Source organism: Apis dorsata, unplaced genomic scaffold (assembly GCF_000469605.1).
Source record: "Apis dorsata unplaced genomic scaffold, Apis dorsata 1.3 scaffold_89, whole genome shotgun sequence".
Lineage (NCBI taxonomy): Eukaryota > Metazoa > Arthropoda > Insecta > Hymenoptera > Apidae > Apis > Apis dorsata.
In genome coordinates, this window is record NW_006263387.1 from 607197 (window position 1) to 619064 (window position 11868).

The 11868-nt window shown below is 21.5% G+C and overlaps 4 protein-coding genes and 1 long non-coding RNA gene across 12 annotated transcripts in view; 3 read left to right on the forward strand and 2 right to left on the reverse strand.

Moving 5' to 3' along the window:
- The window catches only part of LOC102680740 (delta-aminolevulinic acid dehydratase), a 3165-nt gene extending 2361 nt beyond the window's left edge, over positions 1–804 (reverse strand). Inside the window, exons 1-2 of one of the 2 annotated variants that reach the window (XM_031508563.1) lie at positions 755–804; positions 322–449 (exon numbers count right to left, since the gene is read on the reverse strand). In XM_031508563.1, the coding sequence (XP_031364423.1) occupies positions 322–443 (122 nt within the window). In that variant the 5' untranslated portion in view covers positions 444–449; positions 755–804. Of the gene's footprint in view, positions 1–321; positions 528–754 lie in introns of those variants that run through there. The other variant, XM_006611584.2, reaches the window with a different exon arrangement.
- A 1083-nt stretch (positions 805–1887) lies between these two features.
- On the forward strand, positions 1888–4292 carry LOC116185058. Its single transcript, XR_004149797.1, has 3 exons — positions 1888–2242; positions 3449–3616; positions 4171–4292. It is a non-coding gene; the product is annotated as an uncharacterized LOC116185058 (long non-coding RNA).
- An 85-nt stretch (positions 4293–4377) lies between these two features.
- Positions 4378–5667, reverse strand: LOC102680884 (probable low affinity copper uptake protein 2). Of its 3 annotated transcripts, none has more exons than XM_006611585.2 (4): positions 5473–5653; positions 5140–5405; positions 4811–5037; positions 4378–4745 (listed from the first exon to the last, which is right to left on the reverse strand). In XM_006611585.2, exons 1-4 carry the CDS (start codon positions 5473–5475, stop codon positions 4642–4644), a joined length of 600 nt encoding a protein of 199 aa, XP_006611648.1. In that variant the 5' UTR covers positions 5476–5653; the 3' UTR covers positions 4378–4641. The 3 variants fall into 3 exon arrangements, with proteins under 3 accessions (XP_006611648.1, XP_006611649.1, XP_031364425.1); XM_031508565.1 differs by having other exon boundaries at positions 4602–4765; positions 5473–5667; XM_006611586.2 differs by having other exon boundaries at positions 4452–4745; positions 5140–5654.
- A 618-nt stretch (positions 5668–6285) lies between these two features.
- LOC102681114 (casein kinase II subunit beta) lies at positions 6286–8665 on the forward strand. 5 transcript variants are annotated; one of them, XM_006611589.2, is made up of 5 exons: positions 6286–6374; positions 6817–6892; positions 7150–7252; positions 7302–7701; positions 7843–8665. In XM_006611589.2, exons 2-5 carry the CDS (start codon positions 6821–6823, stop codon positions 7949–7951), a joined length of 684 nt encoding a protein of 227 aa, XP_006611652.1. In that variant the 5' UTR covers positions 6286–6374; positions 6817–6820; the 3' UTR covers positions 7952–8665. The 5 variants fall into 5 exon arrangements, with proteins under 5 accessions (XP_006611652.1, XP_006611653.1, XP_006611650.1 ...); XM_006611590.2 differs by having other exon boundaries at positions 7320–7701; XM_006611587.2 differs by having other exon boundaries at positions 6320–6512.
- Positions 8666–9488: 823 nt separating this feature from the next.
- LOC102681719 (probable serine/threonine-protein kinase mps1) overlaps positions 9489–11868 on the forward strand; it is a 3983-nt gene continuing 1603 nt past the window's right edge. The window contains exons 1-2 of the mRNA XM_006611593.2: positions 9489–11025; positions 11106–11798. Coding sequence (XP_006611656.1) covers positions 9980–11025; positions 11106–11798 — 1739 coding nt within the window. The 5' untranslated portion in view covers positions 9489–9979. The remainder of the gene's footprint in view (positions 11026–11105; positions 11799–11868) is intronic.

An 11868-nucleotide genomic window follows, 5' to 3' on the forward strand; every position in this document is an offset into this window, starting at 1 on the left:
TTATAAAATAGTTTTATAATAAAAAAATAAACACTAATTATTAAAAAATAATAATCTTTCAAATAGATCAATCTGAAAAATTTTCATATATTTAATGTTTATTTTTTATTTTATTGTAAAGAAAATTCTATTATAATCTAAAACTACAAATAATACAAATATTACATAATATTTTAATTATTATTTTATTAATATTTTAAATATTTAATAATACATAAATATTTTAAATTTCATTTTTAATAGTTATTTATTGATTAAAATGATTATAAACATATAAGTTTACTATACATATACATATACCTAAATGATAATTTTACTTACGAGATGAAGATAGGATACATGAGAGTATTAACCGTAATTTCTATATTTGGCGATTGCCATTGTCGTAAAACAGGATGAAAAATACCACTGTGAAGAGTATGTTTTGCCTCTACTTCTGCCATTTTATTCTTGAAATATGATTCTTCATTCATTTTAAATTGTATTTTATACACGTATAACCTAACCTATATCTTTTTCATAATCTAAAGGAGCCTTCGTCTATATATATCGTTTTATTATTCTATATCTCTATTATTTTAAATATTATATAATTAATATTAATTATTTTTTATGTATAAATAAATATAAAATAATTATAATTTTATTCACAAACTTGATATAAACAAATGAAAATTAATAATATTATATAAACAAAAATGTTTTATATTTTAATTGTTTACATTTAATAATTAAAAATAGTTAAACAACTTACATAGAGATTTTTATTATGAACTGTATATTTTCTAAAGATGGAACTATATTTTAAATTGCAAATTAGAAATTGTTTGTCAGCATGATAAGCTGAAAAAATAACGATAAATAAAAAATGAAAAATTTGATAGGATTTTTTAAATAAATATATTGTTATCTTTATTCAAAAATTATTTGAATNTAACTCTTTTATAAAAATCTTTTATAAAAAAAAAACTCTTTTATAAAAATTATAATCATGATATACTGCTTCATAAAAACCGTTTCATATACAAAGTTATTAATTATAAACAAAATGAATTTATTATTAATTTTTTTTTTTGTTACCAAAATTTTTAACAATTTTTGATAAAAAAGGAATGAATATTTATCAGTAAAAATTATGTATAAAATTATATTTGAAAAGACTTGTCAAATTGAAAAATAATAAAATATATTATAACATAAAAAAAATAATAAATAATAAAATACAAAACTATATTAAATAAGAAAAATGTCTGAAAAATGATTGTCTTGCTAAAAATAAAAAATAAATAGCATTTATAATTATATTCAAAATATAAAAATATTTCATTTCATAGTTGATTCAATGAATTCTATTCTTTTGTTGCTACAAGACTTCACAATATAATAAAACTATTATTTGATCATTGTTCATATTTGCAATATTATATAATTTTATTACTATAATTTAATTATATTAATATCAATTAATATTTATTTCATTAAATTAATTATATAATTAATTATAATTATAATTATATATAATAATTATGTAAAATAATATATATGTATATATTATTATTATTATATTATAATATATAATTATGACTTTATTGATATTATTATTTAATTATATATAATTTTATTACACAAATATTCATTTTTTTTCTTTCAAAAAAATTATTAATTATTAAAAATTGAAGATTTTGATTAAAAATAAAAAATAAAAATATAATTTCATTTTATTTATTATGTATATAAATAATATAATAATTATTATAATAATATAATAATATTTATATAATAAATTCACTTTATTTATACATAATGAAATGATTTCTAAAAATATAATATAATTTTTATCATACAATAGATATATTTTTATATTTTTTTGTATTTATTTTCATGTCTTTTTTCACTATTTTTATTATCACATATTGTACTATGTTACTAGATGAACATGATTGTTAACCACTCTATCATTAAAAATGATTCAATTCCTCTGTAGCGAATTTCTATCGGAAGATGATATTATCTCGATGACATATTATCTCCATTGTCATTAAACAAAAATCACGTAGTCAAGCTAGTCCGCCAAAACCAAGCGTCGCATCACATATCGTATCACGTGATGTATTTTTTAATGTGACAATGAAGATAATGTGACGTCACATATTCTCCGATATATTATTTGCTATAGGGGAATAGAATCACTTTTAATAGTAGAAGGGATAGCGTACCATATCCATCCAGCAACTCTAATTTTGTGAGTAACTGTATATATGTTTGTAATCTTATCTATATGATTATCTATGTGATTTATAATAATGCTTCATGAAATGTGAAGTTAGTTTTCACAATTCAATTCATAAGATAGAAGATAAATAATATATTTACATAATTAAATAATTCAAAAATTTTGAGAATGTCACAATTTATAATTAATAATCGGAAATGACAAGAAGACGAAATTTTAGTATTTTCAAATATTTATAACTATAATGAATTCTCATATAGTAAAGAAGATATAATTGAATATTATTATAATATATTTCCTAATATTGATGAGGGTGAAGTTTTATTAAAATTTAAAAATATTTATGAGGATGATTTTCATTCATTTTCTAATTATTTTATCAAATATTTGCCACCCATTAGAATATATTTACAACTGATGATTATTTAAGTAAAAAATCACCAAATTGTTATATTATTATTTCATGATTTTCTTCTTGGTAAATATCTTTTATTTGTCAAAAATTAGATGAAATATAGCTAGATAATAAAGGTCAACAAATATTGTTTTTATAGTTTGAATTTTTAAAAAATGATATTCTTTATTTTCTTAAAATTAAAGATACATTAGATATTTTATTTATGTACATGGTATATCATGATATGACAGATTATTTTAAGTTAATTTTCTCATTTGGATATTAGAACTAAATTTAATACATTGTATTTTTTATTTCCATTAAAATTTTTAATAGATTATGATAAATATAAAGAAGAAACTGAATTTGAGTATAATTATTTTAAGTGTATCATATGTTTTAAAGAATATTGTGGTAAACATTGGATAAAACTTAAAAATTGTAATCATATATATTGCAAAAATTGTATACATATGTACATATCTATAAAAATTAATGAAAATAATATAAATAATATTCTATGTTCTGATTTAAATTGTAATTTTAATATTATATTTAATGAAATTAAGAAATTTTGTCCAAAATCATTTTCATAATATGAAAATATGTTATTAAATGTGACATTAAGAAGTATAAAAGATGTTATCTTTTGTCTTAGAATTTCATGTCAATGTCCACTTATAAAAAATAATAATGATACATTAGCAAAATGTAATAAATGTGATTATATTTTTTTGTATTTATTGCTATAAGGTATAATAATTTATAATTAAAAAAAAATAAATTGATTGCATCTTAATACTTAAATGTGGTATTAGGTATATCATGGAGCAGAACCTTGTTTTATGAATTCAAGTAATATATTAAATTTTATTGAAGAATATCAAAATAATAATAAATATCAACAAAAATTATTATAAAAAAAATATGGCATAAAACAAATTCAATTAGTTGCAGAAAAATTTTTAGCAGAAGAATATTTAAAGGTATATATTAAATCTTATCAATAAATAAATATTTATTTATATTTATTTATATATATTATTAATAATAATTTATATTCAGTTACTTAAAAAAATATTCAGACACTAACATATTTAATTTTGATAATTTAAATTATCTTTGTTAATTATAAAAATCTGTAGATTTTTTATTTTTAGCATATAATAAATTAATAAATTATTTATTTTTGCATATTATATATATTTTATTGTAAAATCACATGTAATATCTTAAATTTACAATGAAATGTTAAACTAAAATAATGAATTACAATTGAATTAAATTAAATATACAAGAATGCATATAAAAATAATTTAATAAAAATAATTTTTAATACTTTAAGAAACTAAAACAAAATAAAATAAAATTTAAAATATATTATAGAACAATGAAAATATTAATATCAATAATTACTTTTATAAAATTTTCATAAAAAATTGTTATTTTGTTTTAGTAAATTCTTCTTAGTGTCCTAATATTTTTATGAGTAATTAAATTTATTTTTATATTAAGTTGTATAATGTAATATTATTTACAGAAATATACTAAATCATGTTCAAATTGTTCAACTATGATTGAAAAAATAGATGGGTGTAATAAAATGAAATGTATTCATTGCAATGCTTATTTTTGTTGGCTTTGTGGATCATATATAACAACGAAAAATGCATATGATCATTTTTTAGCTACTGATAATAGTTCTTACAGATGTTTATTTGATGAAGAAAATAATAAAACTATAATGTAGTAAAGAAGAGTATATACTTTTTGGATCAAAAACTTATATATAAAAAATGAATTTCAAATACTTTTGGTTAAAAAAAATATAAATATATTAATATTTTTTTTAATATATTAATTTATTATAAATAATATATAACAAATAATTAATTTAAGTATAAAATATACAAAATATTACAAAATATTATTATATAAAATATTTAAACAAAATAATACTTTACTTATTAACAAACAATAGTAACTATTTTTAGTAGTATAAATGTTTGATTTAAGCATCTCTTGGCATATGAACTTCAACAGTAGCTTCTGTTATTAATTGGTCTGCGACAACAGAAACTGTTGATTCATGTCTCTGACTATGTATTATGTTATCTAAAAATTATACAATAGTACTAAAATATTACAATATTATTTCTAACAAATATTTGAAATTTTACCTGCACATTCTTTATCACAGTCTAATAATATTTGTCTCTTATAAAATCGTTTCATGTTAAGTTCTATAAGTTGTGGACCAAATATCCAATATCCAAGACATGTTCCCAGCACAATAGTAATAGTGATATATACATTATATGTCATAACAGCTAACATTAAAAGATAACCAAGAAATGTATGTATAAACCAATGAAATATTTGGAAACTCCATATACACCATTGTATACTACAAAATAATATATAACATTAATTTATAATAACATCAATTTGTTTCTATAATTTAAAAATTTGTAAAAATGTATATATAAGTTATTAATATAAATGATACCAATGTAAAGAAATTTTTGTTTTAATGTTGTTTGAGGATATTTTAGATAACAAACAAGAATTCTCTGATAATCTTGGGCTTTGTTTCTGTAAAAGGCTTATTGTATTTTGTTGTAACTTGATTTGTAAAACTTTCATACCCTCATATAATATTGCAATTGCAAATAAACCTAAACAAGTACAAAAAAAACTGAAAATTGTAGCGACATTATATCCTGGTAAAAAAAAATTGTCTAAATTGTTTCCAAACCAAAACCACATATGCATCTATAAACAAAGATTAATACTTCATAATATTAATAAAAAAAATATATAATTATAGGATTATACGTACCATAATCAATTTTATTCTATTTTTCCATATAATGAATTTTAAGATAATTAATCGAAATGATAAGAATTGTAGATAAAATTGTCTTTTACATTCTAAATAGCACCTAGCTTTACCTAATTATTCACTAATGACTTAACTGTACATTATTTACATTATTTAATTTTATAAACAATTGTAGGATTCTTAATTTATATATAATTATAATTTTTTATTTTGATTATAAATTTATAATACATAATAAAAATATCAATTTTATGATATTTAGTTCACAATATCATATTTTTCGAGAAATATAATTAATATATAAAATATCGCATAAAACTTGAATATAGTAGTACAAATTCATATATAATAAATGACCATTTTGTAATTAAATATAAAACACAATTGCAACATAAAATTGTATCTAGTAAGTTTGTTAACTTTATGTTGTTTAAAGTTGCTAGGATACAGGTCATGTGATACTATATAATATGCATATCACTTTTAAATCTTTTTGATTGTCAAACAAGTTTTCAACAAATCCAAAGAAAAAATAGAAAAATGGTGTGATCATCTATATTGTTTTTAAATAAATATTATTAAAATAAAACATAGGAAATTTGTGGCTAAAGTAGTGTATTGGAAATACATTGATCGTTCATTGGTCAACGAAGTAGAGAAAAAATTGTTTATGAAAATACATATAAAAATTTAATTAAAATCATTATTATAAATATTAATATTCAATAAATAGGTACTAAAATTTTGTTAGCACTATATAAAAAATTTTTTAATTAAAAATATTTAAATAAAAGAAAAATTTATAAAAAGAAGCCGGAAGGTGGCGGATAGAATAAGGGTACGACAGCGCTATCTACATCATTGGGACGAGCAAGCGTGGCTAATCAAAGCACCAAAAGGTAAGCCGTAAAGGCTGTTTATTTTTGGGTTTTCATTCGTCCTACAAGGTTTTTTCTCGAGTAATGTGCTTCCTGGCTGTGTCGGACTGTACATCGTGTTTGAAAATCAGTTGACGAAGCAGCAATGACCACGGAAACGTAGGTGAACTGCCGGATAGGCTGTAACGTCGAGCATCTTGCCTAGTAAAGTGAAAACTCCATTTGCTCCCCTCACTCTCAGCTCCCCATACCTAGCCTTTCGTTGGCGCCTTTCTAACCAATTGCCAGGCGTACACTAAGCACTGACGTCGTATATATGTGTGCATAATATACGGAGATTCGAGAACTTTTTTGCGCACGTACCTTTACGTATTATATACGAATCCTGCGCTCTTTTATCGCGGTGATCACTTTTACTCTATATATCGATAAAAAAATATTTCTTCCATTTTTTTATTCATAGGAAAATGAGCAGTTCTGAGGAGGTATCCTGGATTTCGTGGTTTTGCAATCTCAGGGGAAATGAATTTTTTTGTGAAGTAAGTATTCACTTGTTACCATAATATTTGATTTTAATTACATATATTTTAATATGCCTTATTTTTCTATAATTAAAAATTTTGAAATTGTTGATTTAAATGAACTTCATTTCATTACAATTTTCCATAACGTTTTGTTTTTAAATAATATTGAACGATAGTATTTAATTTATAAAATTTAATAATTTTATATAAATATAATTTTATCTATTATAAATATTAATAATTTGTTATAATTAATTACAATATTTCTATAGGTTGATGAAGATTATATCCAGGATAAGTTTAATTTAACCGGACTAAATGAACAAGTACCACATTATAGGCAAGCATTAGATATGATTCTTGATCTTGAACCTGGTAAATATATTATTTATACCTTGCCAGAAAATATCAAAGTACTTTTAAGCTTGTTTTTATTCTGTAGATGATGAATTGGATGGCCATCCAAACCAATCTGAATTAATTGAACAAGCAGCAGAATTACTTTATGGATTAATTCATGCACGTTACATTCTTACTAATCGTGGCATTGCTCAAATGATTGAAAAATATCAATCCGGAGATTTTGGTTATTGTCCACGTGTATATTGTGAATCCCAACCTATGTTGCCTCTGGGTCTTAGTGATGTTCCTGGAGAAGCAATGGTTAAAAGTTATTGTCCCAAATGTATGGATGTTTATACACCAAAAAGCTCTAGACATCATCACACAGATGGAGCATATTTTGGAACAGGATTTCCCCATATGCTTTTCATGGTTCATCCAGAATATAGACCCAAACGTCCAACAAATCAGTTTGTACCTAGGTAAGTTATAAAAAATAAAAAATAATTTTCATTTTAAAAAGTTTTTGTAAAAATCATATAAAAATTTGTTTGAATCTTAAAATAATAACAAATTTATATTTCTAATAAAATTATATAAAACAAAAAATGATCTTTTTACAGGTTATATGGCTTTAAAATTCATCCTCTAGCATATCAGTTTCAACAACAATCTGCATCAACATTTAAAGCACCATTGCGAGCTGTTAATTATAATAATGGAAAACGTTAAGAATATTGCAACATAGTCTAGAACATTTTTTCATTACTTAAAATACAATTCCTAATTTCGTCCCTAAGGATTAAATAAAATATTATTTTTTATATTGATCTTTACACATTTTAGCAAGGCGCTGAAATACCAATCGTTTTGTTTGATCATTTTATAATTAAAAGTTTGAATATGGCATTCGATACTTTTCGGATTTTTCCACGGTATTTATATGCCGAAAAGATTAAAGAGTGGTATATCAAACTGCCAATGTTTACCAAGCGCCATGTTCATTTTTATTTCAGCTTTAGTAACAATTTTCTTTTTGTTAAAAATCATATTTGTATGGTTATATCAATTCTGGTCGAGTGAAATAACAAAAATGAAATTCATACAAAACATAATTACTAGGGACTAAAGATGCAAAATAATGATGAAGTATATCTGTTTAAATGTTTTGCATCTTCGTGATTGCTTCCTAGTAATTCCTAGAATACAAATGAAGATCGATCTCGAAATAGAGAAGCAAGTAGCAACGAATATCGATCGTTTTTTTAATAAAAAAAAAAACGATACATAAATTAATTAATTTGTTAAATATAATTTAATTTAAATCTTAAGTAAGCTACAAAAAAGCAATTTATTTATACATAATTTACCTTAATAAAAACTAAGCTCAGATAAACAGAGTATAAAGAAAATTTAAAAGTAAAGACTGCATATTATTCTATAAAATCTTGTTTTTTACTGCAATTCTTTGAAAATGTATTATATGCAATTTTTAGTGACCAGAAACAAAATTCCAGAAATTCTTTAAGTATGATATATATACAAATAATAATATAATAATGCATATTTTAATATAGTACAATAAAATTGTTTTTCTTTATTATGATTATTACAAGTGTTCAAAATTTGTATTAAACCAAATAAGTTATGTATTTTTAAACTTAATAATTTTTTTAAACAATATATTTAAACTAAATTAAAATTATTTAAAAATAAGATGCATAAATGGAAAAAAAGACAATATTTTTCATTTTATTATATATATTCTGAATATTTTAGATATGTATATTCTCACATTTTTTTCAATATCGATTTTCAACATTGTATATTTATCTACTTTAATAATTGCATACAAATTTTAAATTTATTGTAAAATATAAAATTTCAAAATAGTTAATTTTTAAAATTTTAGCAAAGTAAAACTTATTCATAAAATTTAAGCATTTATAATATTTAAAAAATATGTATTAGTAAAAAAATTGTATTTTATGTTAAAATCAATGATTGTTTTTCAGTCATCTATTATATATCATACACTTTCAATTTATTGTCAAATATAAATATAAGTCATTGTAATATAACATAACACACTGTAACATGTCATTATGTAAAATATTAAAAAACATTATTTTTATGTTAATTTCATTATATTAATTTAATAAAAAAAACCTTTTGATGTTAACTATGAATTATATATTTACAATCAATTTACGTAAAAGCGCTAATTCAGTTCTGAAAAATATCCCTAAATTTACAAAATTATGTATTGCAACACTGTTAACGTTAACCAATCAACGTTCATGTTTGAAGTTTGAATTTTATGACGTAAACGAAAAACCAGTATAATATGAAACAAACAGTCTAAAACTATAAAAACTAATTATGAATTTTAATGAATATATTTTTCAAAATTAAGTGTTTTTGATAGTATTTAATAAAATGTGTTTTATATTCTTATTAATACATTCAAGAATTATTTATTGAATGTTATGAGTCAAGTGATTTTTACAATCATAAATACGATAATGCTTGCTAATCAACAAAGTGAAAATAATTACAATTGTTTTGTTTTATTTGATCCTCAAGAAATATTAATAATTTTTAAATATATCAGACATCACTTTGAACATCCAATTATTCTAATAGATTTGGATATTTTGAAGTGATATATTTTACATGCATATATCTTTGTTATTTTTTTTACTAGTATAAATTAATTAAAATTAATTAAAAGAAGAATAAATTTATATATTTTTTAAAATGTCAGATTTATCAACAAATGACAGGCTTATGTTAAATAACATGGATTTCCAAAATCATACCAATTCACGTCCAAAATTTCAACCAATACGAGTAAAAGAATTATTACATTTTTGTGAAAGCGATGATGATGAAAGTGAGGACAAACCACAAGATTCTGATATTGAATCAGATTTTGATGATCCTCAACCTTTACCACAAGATGATCATGTTGAACATGATTCAATTCAATCATTATCTTTGCTTAATGTAACATCTAATAAATTAAAAGAAACTTGTAAAGAATCCATATCATTTAATAATATTGTAGAATGTGAGCCTGAAATTAAATCAACATTTCATGAATATGAACATAATATGACAAATGAAAATGTGAAATGTGAACATTCAAATCAAATGCAATTAAATATTCAAACTAATGCACAAGAAAAACTTCCACAAACTGAACACAAAAATAAATATATTACTAATATAGAAATTAAAGAAGAAATTAAAGAACAATTGACTCAGGATCAACTTTTAGACCAACAAACTTCTTGTAAAATGAACAATAATACTGAATCTATTGCTTCTACATTTCAATATTTTGAAAAGATACCACAATTTGGAATGCATAATTTGCAGAATATAAATTGCAAAAAAGAAGCATTAGAAACAGTAGAAGAAAAATTAGCATCCATAGCAAGTGAAGAGAAAATTCATTATGAAAATGTATCTTCCAAGGGTAAATCATTAATATCAGATACAGGAACATTTGTTAATTCTATTGATCAATGGTTACAAACTCCTTTAAAACATGCATCTAATTCTATACATCCAGATCCATGTTTTTCTCGTAGAAATATTATTCAAACTCCACAAAACAAATTATCAAATCCAACCTCTAAAGATCATAGTTTAGCTTTAACAATTTCATCTCATTGGTCTCAAAATAATATAAAACAAACTCCATTACAGAACAAGAATATTAATTTCAAAGATTCTATGCAAACTCCAAAAAATTCTTTTTACTTTACATCAAGTATAGGAAAGAATGAAACTCCAAGGTATATATATTAATATAATATGATTTTTTTAAATAGTGTTAATATTAATTTATCTTTCTTATAAACATACATAATTTTAGATATTTCGATACAGGAGGTAAATTAAGAAAGCCTTTAGCAGACACAGGAAGTTTTACACAAAATGATGCTTATAATAAACATTTATTACAAGGATCTCAATTTCCTAAGGTAAATGAAGAAACACCTAAAATTCAAAATAAATTATCATATGAAAATTTAAATAAAACAGATTTGTCAAAACAAATATTTGATACATCAGAAAATGTTGAACATCTGGAATTAAAAGAAAAAAAATATAATCAAAGTAAAAAGGATAAGTTATTAGATAAAGAAACAATAAATAAAATATCAAATAAACATGTTCCACATTGTATCAACAACAATAAAGAAACTGTAAAATCAGTATATCAGAATCAACATTCAGAAGTTAGTAATCAAAATCAACACCAAGAATTTAAAAAAGTTATAGATAATCCATTAAATTTACAATTTTCAATGCCATCTAATATTCCAAAATCTAGGCAAAATAGAACTCTTTTTGTTAAAGGAAAAGAGTATTTAATTTTGGGTACACTTGGTCAAGGTATGAGTGGAGAAGTTTTAAGAGCACAAGATTTATCTTCTCTCGAGTTATGTGCTATTAAATGTGTTAATCTTAATCGTATGGATAAGGACTCAGCACAAGGTTGCTTAGAAGAAATTTCAATGTTACATAAATTACAAGCACCATGTGTTGTTAAAATGTTTGATTAGTAAGAAATTATTTTGCAAAAATATATATTATATATATATATATATATATATATATATATGTTGACATTA

Coding starts and splice junctions, on each gene's coding strand:
- LOC102680884 (XM_006611585.2), bottom strand. Junction 5,038..5,139: donor ACAAAAATTTCTTTACATTG/GTATCATTTATA, acceptor ATTATTTTGTAG/TATACAATGGTGTATATGGA. Junction 4,746..4,810: donor CTGTGATAAAGAATGTGCAG/GTAAAATTTCAA, acceptor TATAATTTTTAG/ATAACATAATACATAGTCAG.
- LOC102681114 (XM_006611587.2), top strand. Junction 7,253..7,301: donor GATTCTTGATCTTGAACCTG/GTAAATATATTA, acceptor AGTACTTTTAAG/CTTGTTTTTATTCTGTAGAT. Junction 7,702..7,842: donor ACAAATCAGTTTGTACCTAG/GTAAGTTATAAA, acceptor ATCTTTTTACAG/GTTATATGGCTTTAAAATTC.